Raw genomic sequence first — 19,132 nt, 5'->3', positions numbered from 1 at the left:
GAGGAATAAGACATCAGCTGAGTTCATTTGGGATCGGGCTGGAAGCCCTGGAAGCCGCCGCACACGGCAGCTGCTGCGGCAGGGAGAAAACGCCGCAGACACAAGGCGTTGTACCGAAAACACCGCAACACGCGGGGTCGGCGATAACCCCCCGGTGCTTCCGCTACGACTCCCGATGGGCTCACGTTATCCTGGGCGTTCCAGCCCAGTCCTTCCCGCACCGGGGCAGCCGCCGGTGCCTGCGGGGTTCCCCCAGCCCTGAGGGCCCCGCCGGCTCCCGCCGCCTTTCCCGCCTCTCCCCCCTGTCCCGGAGCCCGCCGTTGCCGCGGCAACCGCGCCGGCTCGCGCCCCGCCCGCTTCCGGCGGCGCTTCCCCTTCCCCCGGAAAGGAAGGGGCGCGCGCGGGGGCAGGGGAAGCGCGGGCGGGATTTCCGGCGTGCGGGGCGCGCGCGCGGCGGGGCGGGAGCGGCCGCGCGAGCCGGGGCTGCGGGGCGGCCACGCCACTTCCGCCTCCGCCGCCGCGTGAGCGGCCGGGACCGCCGGGAGCGGCTCCGGGAGCGGCACCGGGAGCGCCGGCAACTGCGGGAGCGGCCCAGCCGGGAGCGCGGCCGAGGAACCGCCGCCAAGCGCAGCCCCGCGCCGGCCGCCGCAGCCCCGAGCGGCTGCGCCCCAGCTCCATGAATGGAAATCGGCAGCGCAGGTGAGCGCGGGCCCGGCGGGGCCCGGCGGGGTCGGGGAACGGGCCCCCCGCGCCATCCCTCCCTCCCCCCCCACCCCCAGCCCGGCTCCCGGTGCCGCGGGGCAGCGGCCGGGCCGTGCCCATCCCCGTGCGGGATCGGGCGGGAGGAGCTGAGCCCCGCGGGCAGCGCCCCGGTACCGGGCAGAGCCGGGGCCGAGCTTCTCCGTGCCCTGCTTCCCGTGCCGGAGGTGGAGGAGGAATTGTCGGTATTTCATAACCGGTGTGCCCGGCTTGCGTAACCCGCGCCGTGCCGGTGCCCGAGGGACGGACCCGCAGAGCCCGGCGGGACCGGGCAGCGCTCCCCCGAGCAGCTCCCGCTGGGCACACGGCGGGTGTTTGGCCCCTGTGTGTGAGCACGCTGAGTTTTAGGGCTAATCCCTGCGATTCTGGGTGTGCTGCTTCACAATAACCATTCCGAGGTGGTTACTGCCCAGAGAAGCTGTGGCTGCCCCATCCGTGGGTAGTGTTCAAGGCCAGGTTGGATGGAGCTTGCAGTAACCTGGGCTAGTGGAAGGTTTCCCTGCCCGTAGCAGGGGGTGGAATGGGATGGGCTTTAAGGTGTTTTCCAACTCAAATCGTTCTGTGATTCTATGAAAATCTTCACTTTTTGGCCTTTTGATCCTTTTGCCGGGAAAGCACGTTCTCGGTATTTATCAACTTTGTGGTTTAAATGGATTTTAAGGGTTGGAGAAGGAAGTTCTGTTTCAGTTTTTCAAGATATTTTATTCCATGTCTGGCAAAACAGCAGATGAGGGTTGGGCAGTGTTTCATCAGCAGTTTCCTGGCTGTACCTCGATGGAAGAGGGAATGTCCAAAGCCACCTGGAGTTCCATGTCTGTCACTTGAATAAGTACCACAGGTGGTGAAAATACAAGACTGAAACTGAAGGTGTCAACACAAAACATGCCTTTCCATCTCCATATGGAGATCCTTTTCTAACACACTTGGAGATATAAGTACAATGATGGATTTGGCTGGAAAAACTCCCTACCTTAGCTGTTGCCTGGCTTGAGGTTGTGATGGGTTGGGAATATTTTAAGATGCAAGATTTTAACAATCTGGTGGCATTCATATGATGCTCTCTTACACGGTGTTAAATAAACTCTAATTATAACCCAGTGCAGTTGTAGTTGTCTCCTGATAAACAGATTTGCAAGAGGAACCCGTAAATGGTTTAGTTTTCCTTTGGAGTGAGTTTACCTGCTGTTAGGCTGCAATGTGTTGGATTTTAGCAAAGCTGCTGCAGAGTGTTCCTTGTGGATTTGAGCAGCGTCCAGCACGATGGATGGTTCTTCCTGTGTCTGCTCTGTGATGAGGGAAGTGTTAAGTGCAGTGCTCACCTTCCAAGTCTTGGGGTGTTGGAACAGGAGGACGCAAACCATCCTTGGTGGAACAAATGAGGATTAAAGCTCTGTCGTGAAAGAGAGAAAGGTGCTGAGTTTGTGCTTTGTTTTCTGTGCATGAAGGGAAAACATGGGATAAAATAAGCAGAGAGGGGAATAAAGATTGGCGTGTGAGTATCCCTGGGGTAAGGTGTGGAAGCCTGTGCCAGGACATCTTGGGTGGAGCAGTGCTGTAGGTGATGTCCTGTTGGTGTGAGAGGCTGAGGAATCTGGGAAGTATTTTGGCTCTCCTGGTCCATGGAATTTGAGCATCACTGAAAGTAGGAGCAGGATGTGAAGGTGGCTGCTCGGGGTGGGGGTTGTGATGAAACCAAACTGAGGAACGGCAGTAAAATGTTCAGTGGGGACAGTGAAGTGAGAGAAAAGCTGCTCTCGGCACAGGCATTGGACTTCCACCAGGAGAATGTTCAGTGAACTCCCAAAAGGCAGGGAGATTCCACCAACAGGGGATGTTCCATGGTATAACCAAGTATCAGTGCTGACTGTCTTCATTTCCATGTCCTACATTGTTCTTTCAAAGCTCACAGCTTTTTGTGTTACAAGTGTTAAGCTGTGTTGGATTGGGGGTTTTTGATTTCAGTTTTTAATGAAACACTGCAGACATCCTTAACGTTCTGTTTATTTTCCATGCAAACTTTGGGCAGAGAAAATCCCGAGAAGAGGCTTTTCTCTCTCTTTTATTCTGAGTAGTGATTTGGGAGGCCCATTAAAAGTCCCTTTTTTTTTTTGTGGGTGTGGTAGAGCAGGGAAGGGGCTGATTCATAAATGCCTTCAAGAGTTATTCTACTGTGAGATACAGTGGCAGATTTCCCCGGGAGTTGCTGTGGAAGTGGTTTGACTCACAGTATGAACTTTACAAATTGTTTCATCCTCGGAGCTTTACTTCCTAAGGGATGAAGGTGTCAGAGTATTTCTTGGGCTAATTTTTACCTTCCCGATTTTGGTCTGTGGAAATACCTTCCAGGGAAAGCTCATGCAGGGTTTGTGTGGGCTAGCACATTCTCTTCTCCCCGAGCAATTGGGTGTTAACTTCGCTATGTGCGCATAAGCTGCTTTTTTGGGGCTTAAAGCTTTTTGCATTTAGGCTTTTTTAATGGTTCAGAAGCATTGCTTGTCTTTTAAATTATCCCAAAACACTTCAGTGTGTTTTCTGGAAATCCATTAGGACAGAACCAGTTGCCACACCAGTATTTGCTTGTACGCTCGGCAGTCGCAGAGCACGGCATCAAAATGTTGGCTTTTGATGAGTTTGAACATGACTTCGTATCTGAAACCTTGAAAAAAAAAAAAAACAACCCTAAATTGCAAGGAGGAATGTTTAGAAAACATGGATTGCATTACTCATAAATAATGTAATGCCACCCAGCAAGGCCGAGTGACAGAAATGAGGCAATTCATGATTTCTGGCAGACGGAGCTCGATCATTGAAACCGACATTTGAATCAAATCTTCTCTATGTACTTTTTTTAATCCAGAATTAGGTTATTTTTTTGCTAGTGATAAGATTTTCTTAGAGCTCCACAGGCTGGGCCTCTGAGTAGTGGCCAGGGGCCCTGTGAAAGGGAATCTTTTATTTTTTTCCCCCTCCACAGAGAGCTCTAACTCTCCCCAGTACAGCTCCAGCCTGAGGCTGGGATCGGTTCCACAAATCTGTCTCGTGTTCCTGAGCCAGAGTAAGTTGTATTTACCTGCTCAGGCCTTGAAGATGTGTTTTGGGCTGTTCCAGCACCCATCCAGTTAGATTTAGTACTGCTGTATAAACAAAAATAAAACGACTAAGTTATCTCTGTTGATCCAGTTTGGCTTCATAATGCTGAAGCCACAGTGGGAAAGAGGATAATTTTTTTTATTTTCTGGAAGCTTGGTGGGGATGGCCCTTTCTGTAAGGAAACCTGCATTTCCTATTAGCATCCTGCTGGATTTTTCTTCATTCTGTAAAAACGTCGCGCGTGCCAGAGGCTGCAGCTTTTCGTACAATGGTGTGCTGGAAGCGTTTGCAGGTTTCTGAGCTCCTGCTCGTCGTGCTCAGGCTTTATTCCGACAGGGCTTCTCTGGTTGCTAGGTAGGTGCAGGCAGCGTTTGGATGCAGGCCAGCCGTGTCCGTGCGCTGGCTGGGCTGCCCAGGGATCGCCCGCCCTTTCGGCCGTGTTTAGGCTCCATCGGAGCAGCGATACTCCCATGGAAGGAAGGAATCTCACTCGTTGGAACCGTTGGAGGGACTTCCACAATGCAGCTGGGGGAGCTTTAAGGTCCTTTCCAAGTCAAACCACTCCATGGTGTTGAATCGTGCTCCCTTGCTGCACAAAAGCCTTCCAAGAATCTGTGCGGGACGCCAGTTCTAGTTCCTGTTTGTGTGTTCATTGTTTTCTCTTACAAATCGGTTGGGTTTTAGTGCTGGGGACTTTGCTGGTTTTATGAATTGAGCTCTGCTCCATCGCACTGAACAGACTTGGTCTGGGGATTTTGCTTGGAGTTTTAAGAACATCCTAGGCATATATCTGAAGGAAGCCTACAAGAAAGATGGAGAGTGGCTATTTACAAGGCCTGGAGTGACAGAGGGAATGGCTTCCCACTGCCAGAGGGCAGAGATAGATGGGATATTGGGAAAAAAGAAGTCTTCCCTGTGAGGGTGGGGAGGCCCTGGCACAGGCTGCCCAGAGAAGCTGTGGCTGCCCCTGCATCCCTGGAAGTGTCCAAGGCCAGCTTGGATGAGGCTTGGAGCATCCTGAGGTAGTGGAAGGTGTCTCTGCCCATGGCAGGGGGTGGGAATGAGAGATGATCTTTAAGGTGCCTTCCAACCCAAACCATTCCATGATTCTATGGTCTGTGCATACCTGGCGCTGTAATGGCAGAGTATATTGGTTTCTTTGGCACAAAGAAGTTTCTCCTCTCAAACCTGGGGGCTGATGAGCAGTGCAGAACTCTCTGGAATCACTGAGGAGCTGCTCCATCCCCTGGGGAGGAAGCCTCACAGTGCTGCTGCTTTGGGAAAGGCTTTTGAGCCTTGACCCACTTTGTTTTTTGCAATGGTTAAAAAGGACTCGAAGGGAAAGGATCTGCCACCCGGGCATCCTGTACTCTGTAAAATAATAGTACTTAGAATATTTTTGGTTTGTGTGTTTATTTCCATGGGCTTGACACAGGACTTAGGCATGAGGTTGGGTGAGTCACCGATAGATCGGCGGCGGAACCATCCCCGGAGCGTCGCTGGTTATTTGTGTTCTGTTGGGGTTTGAGTCACAGCTTTGAAGCCACTGACACAAGACTTTCACAACAGATTCTGACACTGAACAGATTCAGTGTCTCTGGAAAGCGGGGTCTGCTGGGTGGGTGCTCCTGTATTTGGGCAGTACTGGCATACTCATGTTTTTAAGTTCAGTTGTCCAAGGGAGCAAATGATTCACACAATAATAACAAAATAGCTGAATTTTTTAAAGTTACGCCTGAACGGTGTGCAGACCTTCACTTTTGATTCATTTATTGGTCTCTTAATTCCTGTTTGCCAAAATCTGGGTTCTAACTTCTTCCAGAGTGAGTGGGACACACGAGGCTGACCAGGCTAAAAGACCCTTTTTAATGTTATCTTTAGTTCAGCAGTTTTGTTAGTCTTTCCTACAGATAGGAAATAAATATAAACTATGCTGTGTATGTCTTCAGAATATTAAAATGAACTGTTGACTTGTTTATGCCACTCAAATGTTTAGTAGTAACTTCTTTTTGCTTATGCTTATATTCTGCAAATGTAGCTGGAGTAAATTCTAGGGCTGCTTTTACTCATGTGAGAGTATTAAAATGAAGGAAAAGTTGAAGAGAGCAGATGCTTGGAACAAGTTTTGCATAAGCAGTGTCTGTGAGCGGGTTTTAAATGATGCTGCTTGGTTTCTGTTTTGTTTTATCTTGTGGCTCCAAGCCAGCCCCACTCAGAATTTTTCAGTCGTTTGCTGGGTAGAGCCAGACAAATGTTACAGAGGAACTTGGCATTGATGTCCACGTGTTCTCAGGACATGATTTCCTTCAAGATAATACAGGTTTTTTTTACAGAAATTATGAAGATTGATCAAAAGGAAAATAAAAACCATTTTTCCCAGCACTTGACATTTTAACTCTGCTATGAAAACGAGTGGGCTGGAATCGCTGCCTGCGTCACCGAGTAGGAGGAGAGGGGAGAACTTTGCACTACCTCGCTCAGATATTCTGTAAATCAGGACATTTGTGCCACGAGTAACTTCTTAGAACTCAGGCTACCAAGCATTTTGGGCTTGTTGTTGTTTCTTAACTGGAAAGAGGTGGTTTTTTTTGTGGAAATACCAGTAGAAATTCTGGGAAATGGGCTGTGTTTACTACTGTGTTTGGTTTGTGAGGCATGAGTAATGCAAATCTTGAGTGGAGGGTTCTCAGCTAAATTAAAGGAAATTAAATAGATGAGAATGGAACAAATCTGGGCAGGTATTTTAGCTGCTTTTCAAAATACCCATCTCAGTGCAGATTTGGATGTTTCTCTGAGCAGTTCTGGGTATTCTTCTCTAGCCTAGAAGTAATCAAGAGTTTTGCAATCCTGTCTTAATCTGAGTCTTTTCTGCCAAATTGGCTTTATGGGGGCAGTTAGATGGGAGGTAATGGTCTTGCTCTTCATCCATTTTCAGCCAGCAAAGTTCAAGAATAATCTGTCTTCTAAGACTAAGCTGATATTGGCACTGAAATGAAGAGTTTATCTCCAATCCTGTGCATCAGCCCAGAGCTACTTCTGTATTTTCGTACTCTGCAGCCAGGGTGTTCAGAAAAGACTTGTAAAACTTCCTGCGTTATTTTTGGGGTAGTTTTTGTTTAAGGGTTTGGGGGTTTTTTTGCTTTTTGCTTTTGTTTGGGATTTTTGGTTGGATTTTTTCAGGAAATCTCCTAAACAAAACCTCCTGATTTTATTCATGCTGATCACTGAAGCTCCTAAGTGAACAGTCTAGATGTAGGTGGAGGCTTAAGAATTAATAATGGGCAAGCATTTGTTTGGAATTTCATGGGCAGCATGCTGTTGGAGACAGCTGATTTCCTTTCCTTGAGTGTGCTGGCTCCTGGTTGTCCTGGGAGTTGGTTCAGGGGATTGTCTGTTGTGCTTTTCTCCTAATCTGGGATTTTTCCTTGGCAGGACCCGTGGGGGCACAGCCCCTGCTCATGGTGCCCAGACGTCCCGGCTATGGCACCATGGGCAAACCCATTAAACTGCTGGCCAACTGCTTCCAAGTTGAAATCCCAAAGATTGATGTCTACCTCTATGAGGTGGATATCAAACCAGATAAGTGTCCTCGGAGGGTGAACAGGTGAGAAGATACGTTTGTCTCGTAAATTATACCAGTGGGAATGTTGAGTGACATCAAGGGCTGTGAAAAAGGGAGAGTTTCTTTCCTTTTCCCCACCTCCCAGCTGAGAGGTGAAAGTGCTGCTGCTCATTCAGCTTGAAGAGGAAGTCAATATTTATCATCTTCCTGAAGTACTTTTGGGTTAATATTGCCTGGCCAGGACGTGGTACCTGGAAGCTGCTGCTGTGCAGGGAGGCTGGTTTGCACGTGCTGGACGAAAGTGTTTCCATTCTGTGCCACTGAAACACCAAGACCTCCCAAAGAATTCAGATCCCAAAGGCCTGTTACAGTTGGAGGTGTTCCAAAAGTCTCTTTTTTATCTACTGCTCGCATCGAGAAGCATTTTTGTATAAGCTGAAAATTTCATGATGGTTTTTCAAGTGTAGTTTCAGTGCTTGTGTCGGGTTAATCTTTATTGCCATCAATTTATAATAAAGCAAGGGAGGAGAATCTGTAATTGTGTGCAAATTGGATCAGGCCTTTACATGATTTTTTAGCAACTCAGATTATTAAGTACTTAAAACCAAGCCCTTTTTGTTAGGGCATCTCATATTTATAACCAGTATTGGCAGAATTCAAAACTCTCATCAGCTGAGGAGCAGATAAACATTGCTGCAGACAGTGCAACAATCTGGCAGAGCTTCCAGTTGGGGGTGTTCACATTACCACTTTGTGGGTTTTTTCCAAGGTAGCAGTGTCCTTGTTGTCCATAATAAAGATGATGCAAAGGCCTTGGTCATTTCTAGGAGTTTCTGAAATTATTTCAGTAGCAATATTCCGCAGTATTTGAGCATTTGCGTTTATTCCGTACTGCTTGTTTATTTAAAATATCTGAAGCACCTTTTGAAATAGCAGTGGGTGTTTATAATTCACTCAAGTATTGTTTATTGCAACTACTTCAGCAAAACACCGGGGAATGGGAACCAGCTCAGGTCTGATCCTCCTTCAGAAACATCTTCAATGTAAATATCCCCTTTTCCAGGGACGTGGTGGACTCTATGGTGCAGCATTTTAAAGTGACAATATTTGGGGACCGTAGACCAGTTTATGATGGGAAAAGAAGCCTCTATACAGCCAATCCACTTCCTGTGGCCACTACTGGGGTAAGATAACTGGGAAGACATTATGTTGGTAGCAGCTTCATTGGAAAGGGAAAAATACCCACTTTAAATATTGCTGGAAGTATGTTACAGTATCTGTACTGAAACTGAGTCCTTCTGCTATATTTCCTGCAAATTCCTGTCTGTGTAAATGTTCACGTCACAGTTGCATTCAGAACTTCCTGTAGAATTTAGTAGCTGCTTTCTACAACAAAAAAATTATTAAAACATTTCATTTTACAGACTGTAACACATGATCTTACGATGAATTGGAAAAACGAGCCAGAATTTTTATAGAATGTATTGCTTTATGATTTGAGGTGACGAAAAGTTATATTATCCTCTTCTGCTTGGTCAGGGCCCAGTTCTCTTCACTTTGTGCATTTGATAATCTGCTTTCGTCAAATGTGCTGTGTCTTCAATATCTGAGTTTTTGAGTCTCTGGCCCAGTTATGGAAAGGAGTGGAGTCTCAAGGCTGCCGGACTCCAGATTAAAAAGCTGCTTTTTATGTCTTTCTTTTCTCCCCTTCCCAGGTGGATTTGGATGTGACACTACCCGGAGAAGGTGGAAAAGATCGTCCCTTCAAAGTGTCAATAAAGTTTGTTTCTCGGGTGAGCTGGCACTTGCTGCATGAAGTTTTGACAGGAAGAACCTTGCCTGAGCCTCTGGAACTAGACAAACCTATCAGCACTAACCCTGTTCATGCTGTCGATGTGGTGCTACGACACCTCCCCTCCATGAAGTAGGTTCACTGTCTTCCTGCAGTCTGTCTTTACCTGAAGTATCCCCACTGGGAGACCTTCATCCCCATTTCTTCACAGGTGAAAAGGGAAACTGCTCATTCCCCTTTGCAGCACGGCTGGTGAGCTGAACGGGGAGCTCGTAGCCAGTCCTGTACGAGTGTTTTTCTGTAGGCAGAGCAGGTGATGTGTGTGCTGGAAAAGATCAAGAAACAGCAGGCATTTATAAGAGGCCTTCATTGAAATGCTGAGAGGTTCCAGTGAGCTGTCCTGGTTCTGCTCAGCTTGAGCCAAGTGATGCAGTGCCTGTGAAAAGCGTGAGACTCTTTAATCCATTGATACAGTGTCACCAGTGCACAGTTCTCATGTCTGAAATACATGGCTGGGACCAGCTACCTGTCTTAACAAAGTCTCATATTTCTTATTTTATCCCAGAACCCTGAAATTTAGAGAAGGCTAATTTAGTTTGATTTGGTCAGTGAAAGTTATTTTTGAAGTTTGTTGGCTTTAGGCAGCACGATGGCTTTGCTCTGGTAGGTTTCACTGCGTGTAGCTGACTCCTAAAAAAAAAGTGCCCAGTGGTTTTGTGGGATCCGGTGTTCCTCAGCCTCCCCGGATCTGAAGATGTTCACCTCTGTACTAATGCCTGTGCATTACAAAACAGGAGGTGTGGAGGCTCAGGAGCAGCTGTTTTCTACCTGTGAGAGAAACATCACTTCCTCTAGTTCTTTGTTTCTCATAGTTTTTGCTTCTCTCAATGTATCTTGTATTCAGAAGTTCCGTGTGAAATAGGAAAAATGGTATTTAAGGGTCAGGCCAGTATAGACAAGGCTGTTGAACAGACTCTGCTGTGGTGGAGCTTCCACCTTCTTGAAGCAGATGATCAGGAAGGGTAAGTTGACTTAGTTCTTGATTTGTTGTAAAAACTGAAAGTGGTTTGTGCATTGCTAAAAATAGTAAATGTTTTTGTCTAAATTTAAAAGCACTGCAATAGGAACAGAAGCATTCAGGGTATTTTGTTTATACTTGCTTCTCGGCACAGATTGCTGGTGCACAAAATGCCAAAACCCATTAATGCTGTGTGTTACGATCTTTGCTACATGAATTTTATGTCTGGAAAGCGAGAACATAAATGTGTGGCCACCTGTTTCACCAGGTACACCCCTGTGGGCCGCTCCTTCTTCTCAGCTCCAGAAGGCTATGACCACCCCCTGGGAGGGGGCAGGGAGGTCTGGTTTGGCTTCCACCAGTCGGTCCGACCTGCCATGTGGAAAATGATGCTCAACATCGATGGTGAGTGGAGATTCAGGGCTGGGATTCAGACCAGGCGTGTATGGCAAAGGCTGCCTAGAAATACCAGACTTTTTTCCTTGCATTTGTCATCGTGTCAATGTTTGAGCGGAAATTTTGCTGCTGTATAAAAACCAATATCCCTACATAAAAAGGAATTGCACGGGGCTTGTTTCCCTGCTGAATTTCAGTACAGGGGCAGGTTGCCTGCTCCATGTCTCTGTGCAGCTGTACACAGTGAGTGGTGCTCGGTACTTCCAAGAAAACTCTGTAAAACATACCCCAGACACTTCTCTGAATAGAGTTGATTGGGATGAGCTTTCTTACACAAAAGCATAAACTCTGCAGCGCTGTTGAGTCCCGGATGAATGGAGCTGAGATCGACTGGTGCCTGTGTCAGACTCCTGCATCCTGTGAGCACTCGACTCTGCTTGAGTTGGAAAACCCTCATTGAAAAGTGCCAGTGGTGGAGGTGCAGGTGCTGCCTGGGGTTTGCTCTGACTCACATTCTGTTCTCACTGTCTTTGAAATGCTTTATAAACCCAAGGTAAATTGTCTTGCTCTACACTCCCAAGTGCAGAGGTTGTGTTTAGCATCTGTCTTGGAGCATAATAAAACATTGCAGATGTTCGGCTGTCTTGCTGAAAATTTGCAAGTCCGCGTGTTCTGGTTTACATAAATTATGGGTGATTCTTGTGTGACTTGTAAAATTGCCTTTCTAACAGCAGCTGTGGTTTAAAAAAATGAATGTAAAAATCTCAACCTGTCCCAGAAAGAACCAGTGTTGGTATCTATATGCAAGGCACTGAGAGATCTGCAATTCAGGTAGAAGATGATGAATTCACACCAGTTGATGATGTACTGTGCTGTTACTTTGTGAGGCAAGATTTTCTTACCAGCTTTTAGCAAGTGTAGTAGTAACTCATGGAGCAGAATTTCTTCAGTCCTTCCTTTTTTTAAGCCCTTTGTAAGCGGTGATTCACAGAGCCGTTCTGTTTCCTGATACGAGGCTGTGAATTGCCTTCAGATCCCATCACTGGAGCTTTTGCAGTTGTTTAGTTGGACAAGGTTCTCCGTGAAAGTGTTGTTGTGGGAGACAACCCACACACTACCAAGGTGGGGAGAGTGAGGATTTGGGGTCACTCAGAAATCTGGAGCAATCTCAGGCATCAGGAGGTGTTGGCTGATGCATCGTGTGAGGTTGGTAGGCTGCTCAAGTGACACATGTCTGAAGAATGTTGGGTTGTATGAGCACAGATGTGTGGCAGTTTGGTCCATGAGATCTGGAAAACTGATAAATGCTTGTTGAGTATTTCTTTTCTGTTGTTGCCATTTCAAGTTTTAAATGTGTGGAACAGTTTGTGTCCGAGCTTTGTCTCGTCCCACCTCACCTTTCCTGCCAAAGGTGTTGTTTCTGTTGCTTAAACTTTGTCAAGTAGGTAATTTATGATCTTCCTTGCATGGAATAAGTCAGCTGTCCTGCTTAAAACCAGTGTATTGTCCCTTGAAGTGATTGTGTCATTAGCATGTGGGGAGGATAAGAGAGTTGCACTCCCCACTACACTGACACAATTTGTGTGTAGTCAAAATAGTGCTCATGCCTACACCAGATATTATTTCAGTAATTGAGCAGATTGTGTCATTGACAAAATTATATTGCATGTTGAATTATGTTAGCTTTTAATATTCAGAAGTCTGCGGTAGAGAGGTATTAGTCCTGTCTCTGCAGCTTCATACAGAGGTGAAAGGGAATGTCTCTCTGGGGCTTTGCATCTCTCTAGAAACAAATATTCTCTGGGGGAAAAACCCTTTCAAAGCCCTGAAATTCCAGGTAGTAGCAGGATGACTGTACTGAGGACAGATGTGTCACTGCTGGCTTTTTGATATTTTACTCTTGCAGAACTTGTTGTTCTGTTTCTGAATGTACCTGAGGTTTACGTGGAATTCTAAGAAATACTGATGCCTGAACTACTTCACAATATCTTGACTGGAGTTTTTTACCCTTAATATTTTGCTCTTTGTAGTTTCTGCCACTGCCTTCTACAAAGCACAACCCGTAATTCAGTTCATGTGTGAAGTCCTTGACATTCATAATATTGATGAACAACCAAGACCTCTGACTGATTCTCATCGGGTAAAATTCACCAAAGAGATAAAGGGTGAGTAGAAATGGGTCGGTTTTGTCCCAGGTAACACAGTAAAGGTAATTCTAAGGGAATTGTTTTAACTGGAAGCCTGGTTAACCTGCATCAGAAGGGCCTGGAACTGCCAAGAGAATTGTAGTTTCCATGTGTGTAGCTCTAATCCTGAGAGAAACAACGCGGCTCTGCGGGAATGAGAGCAGAAAAACACTCCCAGTGGCTTAGAGGGAGAGAGGGAGCACGTTGTTCATTGCCTGGGCAGGTAAGTGGCTGGTGCCAACCTCTTCTCACCCAGGGTCCCTCAGGCCACCTGGAATTGTGTGTGGGCTCCTGCTGTGGCAAAGTGAACATTGATTTCAAGGCTAACACAGATTCTTTGAAACGGTGTTCTTACAGTGAATTCTAATAACTGATTGCCTTGTGGAAAAACAAGTACCACTTGCAGCTGAAGGCCAAATTCCATTCCAAAGGAATTGCATAAGCTGCTGGTTTGAGTGGTTTCACTCCATATATGCTACTTGGGTTTGTATTTTCCCATATCCTTCATTTCAGTGTAATTTGCAGAGAGAAAAGCCATGAAGGAGCTCAGCTCTTAAACACTTGATGCAGGATTAGATTCTGCTGAAATACTGGGCAGCTAAAAAGTAAATTTGAACTGTAGTCATAAAAGAGATGTGCTCACAGAAGAGTCATGACTGAAAAAAAACTCACAGGAATTATTTTGTACTAGTCCTAACTTGCCCCCTTTTACATCAGCCTCTCTTCATTCTGTAGGGCAGGACACTGGAGATTAAGAAACTGCCTCTGCTTGATCTCAGGTGCCTCAGAGGTTCTGTTACCGTAGTCAGAATATATTGAAAGTTATCCCTTTGCTCTCAGCCTTGTCTTTGCTGCTGAGAGCTCGAGCCAGGATGTGACCATGTACAGCAAAACAAGTGGTGCATTAGAGCTGACTGTGTGTGAGCAGCTCTGGGGGAGGGCACTGCCTTGGTAGTGTCACAGCAGAGTAATGACAGAGCAGGGAATGGCTTCCAGATCTCTGTGTTTGCTCGTCAGCCCTTGTCTGTGGTCACGGTGCCCCATGGTTTCTTTTCTCTGTTTTCTCTTAATGCCGTGTCAGGTCAGTGGTGGTTTATTTTTGACTGTGCTCTCCTCTGAGTAATGCAGATGTTCTTGGTGCAATTCCTGTTGTCAGGGAGCAAGGAGGTACAGTCAGTGCTTCTTTGTGATGTCTGTGTCCCCAGTAAAGTAAACACAGTCTGGTGTCTGGTACCCAGGGACCTGATTTTGGGTGGATGTTCAGTCAGTGGGCCACAATCCACACAAACCTCAACGGGATGAGCAATCCAATCACTCTCCCAAAAGGCTTTACTACTACACTTCACTAGTATTAGACTTTACTACTGGAGGTGAATCCTTTGAGTACCAAGGCTCTGTTTTTGGCTGCTTTCTGTCCTGTGGGGCTGGGGAAAGACAGCAGCGTGAGGATGCTGTGCAGCCCTCGTGTGATAAGCTCAGTGCTCCCAGCAGATGTTGAGGCTGCTCTCTGTGAGCAGCACAGTGTGTGCACAGTCACAGCAACAGCCCCCAGAGCCTCTTGGAACTGCCACTGTCATGATTATTGTGGGCAGAGATGAGTCTGGAGAGGCTCTGGTGTGTAGGCTAGGTGCTTTGAGACGGGATGCTCAAAAGGCAAAGTTAAATTTGGTCAGTGAAATTAGAGAAAATTACAGGCTGAATATTGACGAAAAGCTGGGGGGAAACACGATAAAGCAGAAACCTGGTTTTGTCCTTTTAATTTCAATGACTTTGGTACTGATAGTTTGGAGAGACGTACAAGATTGAGAACGAGTACATGAGGACATGGTGAAAACTGCTGTCTGAGTTCTGTCAATGCTTTTTAAATGAAATTGCTAAATGAAATTCAGGAGACACTGAACATTAAATATTCTACATCATGATTACTTTCTGAGGATAGTAATCAGGATTAGTCAGAGCTCAAATTATAATGAAAGTAAAAATGTTTCGAGAATAATAATTTCTTATTATTATTCTCTAAACAAAGACCCCAAAGGTGTTATGTTCTATCACTTGAAACCTTGTGTCTCCTGTAGACATGCTTGTGTAGTTATGGCATCAATTTTTTTGATGTTTTTATGCAGGTCTAAAGGTAGAAGTGACTCACTGTGGGACAATGAGAAGGAAGTACCGTGTCTGTAACGTGACGAGACGGCCTGCAAGTCATCAAACGTAAGAGGCTTTTTGTCAGGGCGTGAAATGTGTGATAGCTTCACACTGAGTAACAGGACCTGATACTTCATTAATTTTGGGGTGATGTTATTTGACAGCTAATGTTTTACTAAAATGTCTGTCTTCTCAGCTTTCCTTTACAGCTAGAAAATGGCCAGACTGTGGAGAGGACAGTAGCACAGTATTTCAGAGAGAAATACAACCTCCAGCTGAAATACCCTCACCTTCCTTGTCTGCAAGTGGGACAGGAGCAAAAACACACCTACCTGCCTTTAGAAGTAAGAGCCTTACTCTGATAGATCAGCTGCGTTTGGGCAGGTTCTTTCAGTTTGCAAAGCATTAGGAATCTATGCTCTTTGCAATGCAAGTGTGTTTACAGGTTTACGTGTTCATCACTCTTTAATTTCACTAAAGACTGTCTGCATCCTAAAGTTCTTAAAAGTGTCGAAATACGAGAAAGAACGGGCAGTTGCTCCAACACGTTGGGGGTTGTGGTTTATAGTGGCAGCACAGTGTCAGGTGTGTACGGTGTGGTGTGATCTGAGTGCTTCTGGTGTGAATTAATGCTTCTGATTTCCCCTGCAGGTGTGTAACATCGTGGCTGGCCAGAGGTGCATCAAGAAGCTCACAGACAATCAGACATCGACCATGATAAAAGCGACAGCCAGGTCTGCCCCAGACAGGCAGGAGGAGATCAGCAGATTGGTGAGTGCCCCAATCCCAGCTCTGTGGGACACTGCTCAGAGTGACACTGGGCTCCATTACATCCATGCAAAACTTCCTAGTCTTTTCATTCCTCCTCGTCCTTTAACTTTTTTAATAGGATTTATTTTAAATGGCCTGCATGAGCCCATAGTACAGGCTCTTGCATTATCACCTCTACACTTAATTTACTGTGAGGAAATGCTCAAAAAAAAGCTTTTGAATGAGCAAACTGCAAATGAGCACTTGAGCAATGAAGGGAACAGAAACAGTCTCATCCAGTATATCTCATGGTAGTAATTGTTTTCATTGGGGATGGGTTGATAGTGTCAAGCAGTCAAGTTTGAGCCTTTTTCAATGAAATTGTGGTAGGAGCACTGTCACAGTGTTCCTGTTAGCCTGTGGTTTGTTACATGGATTATAATCTGATACTTCTGTAACATGGAAAACTCTCTCCTAGGTGAGAAGTGCAAATTACGATGCAGATCCGTTTGTCCAAGAGTTCCAGTTCAAAGTGAGGGATGAGATGGCCCATGTGACAGGACGTGTGCTCCCAGCCCCGATGCTGCAGTACGGAGGACGGGTGAGGCTTTGGCTTTTCCTCTGGTTTCCATTTGGAGGTGTGATTTCCTGTACACTTCGACTCTGCAGGGATCAGATTTTGAATAATAAACTCTTCTTTGTTATCCTGAGACTGAAAATAGCTCCGGCTGCTTCTTTTTCAGTCACTTGAGTGTCTGTTGCTTTTGTTTCCCCAGAATCGAACCGTGGCAACTCCAAGCCACGGCGTGTGGGACATGCGAGGGAAACAGTTCCACACTGGGGTGGAGATCAAGATGTGGGCCATAGCTTGCTTTGCAACACAGAGGCAGTGCAGAGAAGAAATTCTGAAGTAAGGCATGTCGTGGTTCAGGCTTTGGACTGTTCTCTTAATGGAGTGAAACGTGAATGTAGGATTACAAATGAGCATTTTACCTGGGTTCAGTGTGAGATGTTAGGGTGAGAATCCGGGCTCATTTGCTTCCATGCTGGAGGCTACAGGCAAAGCACTGTACTGGGTGCACTGTGGGGCATTTGTCCTGTGACATTACTGTTATGTAGTCCCTTCTGACATCTTGAACAAACTACTGGAGGTGTCTAGATTATTTTTTAGCCCTTTCTGGCCTGTGTTGTTTCACAGCTGTACAGCCTTCATATAACATTTTTAAAATGCTGCATTAAAAGCTGTTTGGAATCCTCCTCCTTTTGACGGTTCTGTGCCTTTGTGCTTTGGTTAATGTGCACCGTTGCTACTGCAAAAAATCCAAAAATCTCCTCATGTGCAGGGGTTTCACAGACCAGCTGCGCAAGATCTCCAAGGACGCCGGGATGCCGATCCAGGGCCAGCCCTGCTTCTGCAAGTATGCCCAGGGTGCAGACAGCGTGGAGCCCATGTTCCGACACCTCAAGAACACCTATTCAGGGCTGCAGCTCATCATTGTCATCCTGCCAGGGAAGACGCCGGTGTATGGTAAGGGCACACCTCTCTTTACCTGTTTGGTCAGGTATCATTCAGAGAAATCTGCTGCCAGCAGCGTATGTTAAAAATTACTCAGAACGATCCTTTAGGCATTAGAAACCATTGTTTTGTGTCTGAAGATAAATTGGAAGCATATCTGAGTGCGCAGTTAAGTTTAGAAGTTACTGCAGAGTACGTACACTGAAATTATTATGACTTACCTAAGATGGAAATGCAGCAATAACCTCAAAGGGACTCAGGCTGTGTGCTTGCGTTTGCTTCCCAGCGGAGGTGAAGCGCGTGGGAGATACGCTCTTGGGAATGGCCACACAGTGTGTTCAGGTCAAGAACGTCATTAAAACATCTCCACAGACCCTCTCAAATCTGTGCCTGAAGATTAACGTTAAACTAGGAGGAATCAACAACATCCTTGTACCTCATCAACGGTAAGCCTCTGGAGACACTGTGTTGGGTTTTCTTTTAACAGATGTGGTTACATCTTGCTACTTAGCACCCAAAATTTAAACTCGTGGCCAAGTTTGAAGTTAAAATATTCTTCTGATAATAGTACATGGTATTTGAAGTAGAATTAAATTCCTTCCAGCACAGGCTCAGAGCAGTGGTTGGCCTTTGGGTTAGGTCTTTGGCCAAGGTTCTTGTCAAATGTTTGATCAGTATCAAAGTTGGAATGAGGAACAGTTGTGTGAGAAAGGATATTTTAAAGGCAGGGTGAGACCATCTTGCTGCTCCAGTCCTGGAGAACAGTATGATGTGTGTGCTGGTGCTGTAGCTCAGTGGTGCCTGGGGGACCCCCAGGCTCACACGGGGCCTCTGAAGCCCCCGGCCGTGCTGCTCTGCTGAAGCCCTGGGGCTGCTCCCCACCACAATCGTGCCCCAGTCCTGGCAGCGTGTTTTGGGCTCTGCTGGAGAGGGTTCCAAGTTCACCTCTTGTGCACAAAGATCCCATTGTTGAGCCTTGGCCCGGGTACCTGATAAGGCTGAGACAGAAACAACCCCCACGGTGAGCAATGACCTTGTGGCAGCTCTTCAGCTATGAGTGTGACTTAGCACTTTTTTCTTTTTGAAGACCTTCTGTGTTCCAGCAGCCAGTGATCTTTTTGGGAGCTGATGTCACTCACCCTCCAGCTGGAGATGGAAAGAAGCCTTCCATTGCTGCTGTAAGTTTTATTAAATTTACGTGGTGGTTTTTTTTCATCCTGGGTAAATGTTAGAATAGTGAATGCAACTCATGGACTATGTCTCTATCAAATATCTTTCAGGGCTTATGCCAGTTCTTTGTTTACATTCCCAATGATATTAAAAATCCTGTGTTTAAAAGAGAAAAAAAAAGCTTGATACTTCAGAGTGGTTCCTTAGCTCTGTAATTTTTAAATCAAGGTAAAATGGCATTGTTAAATAACATATTTCTGCAGAAATAGTCTCAAGGAAACACAGCTTGGTGACGTTAGCTAGCAACATTTTTGTCTTTTTAAAGGAGAGAAGTGTAATTAAAGTCCTGAAATGGCAGAAATGTTTTTGATATTTCTTACCTTTTGTGTTGGTACAGTCCAGGAACTCAAGGTGTTCATTGGAGGCTTGGTCAGTCCTCTCCTACTTCATCCCCTTGGTATTTTAGTTGTCATTGATTGCAGTTATGGAAACTGCATCTGTGTTTAAAATAACTAAGGGAAGCTGTGGTTTTTCTGAGTGTAAAAGGTGAGAAAATGTCACAGAAAAAATGTGTCTGGATTATAAAAATATGCCTTAGAGAGAAGCCAAATGCTGCAGGTGCATTCCAGGATGCCTGGGGGCAAAAGCTGTTAAACCTGAACCAGCTACAAGTTCCTGCTGCAAATGCCGCTCTGGTTGTTGATCAGCACAAACATCTGGTACTTGGGGCCCTTGGCTGTTTTGGTTT

General features: G+C 46.1%; 1 protein-coding gene across 2 annotated transcripts in view; it reads left to right on the top strand.

The window, feature by feature from the left end:
- The first annotated feature begins 606 nt into the window (after window positions 1-606).
- Window positions 607-19,132, top strand: part of AGO3 (argonaute RISC catalytic component 3) — a 33,431-nt gene continuing 14,905 nt past the window's right edge. Inside the window, exons 1-14 of one of the 2 annotated variants that reach the window (XM_040086313.1) lie at window positions 607-699; window positions 7,282-7,453; window positions 8,475-8,595; window positions 9,127-9,335; window positions 10,490-10,626; window positions 12,648-12,782; window positions 14,927-15,014; window positions 15,145-15,292; window positions 15,600-15,719; window positions 16,177-16,299; window positions 16,475-16,608; window positions 17,042-17,226; window positions 17,501-17,660; window positions 18,302-18,392. In XM_040086313.1, the coding sequence (XP_039942247.1) occupies window positions 681-699; window positions 7,282-7,453; window positions 8,475-8,595; window positions 9,127-9,335; window positions 10,490-10,626; window positions 12,648-12,782; window positions 14,927-15,014; window positions 15,145-15,292; window positions 15,600-15,719; window positions 16,177-16,299; window positions 16,475-16,608; window positions 17,042-17,226; window positions 17,501-17,660; window positions 18,302-18,392 (1,842 nt within the window). In that variant the 5' untranslated portion in view covers window positions 607-680. Of the gene's footprint in view, window positions 700-7,281; window positions 7,454-8,474; window positions 8,596-9,126; window positions 9,336-10,489; window positions 10,627-12,647; window positions 12,783-14,926; window positions 15,015-15,144; window positions 15,293-15,599; window positions 15,720-16,176; window positions 16,300-16,474; window positions 16,609-17,041; window positions 17,227-17,500; window positions 17,661-18,301; window positions 18,393-19,132 lie in introns of those variants that run through there. The other variant, XM_040086314.2, reaches the window with a different exon arrangement.

This window comes from Hirundo rustica, chromosome 25 (assembly GCF_015227805.2).
Source record: "Hirundo rustica isolate bHirRus1 chromosome 25, bHirRus1.pri.v3, whole genome shotgun sequence".
Classification (NCBI taxonomy): domain Eukaryota; kingdom Metazoa; phylum Chordata; class Aves; order Passeriformes; family Hirundinidae; genus Hirundo; species Hirundo rustica.
Note: the sequence above shows the minus strand (reverse complement) of the source record. Positions and strands in the feature narration are given on the sequence as shown.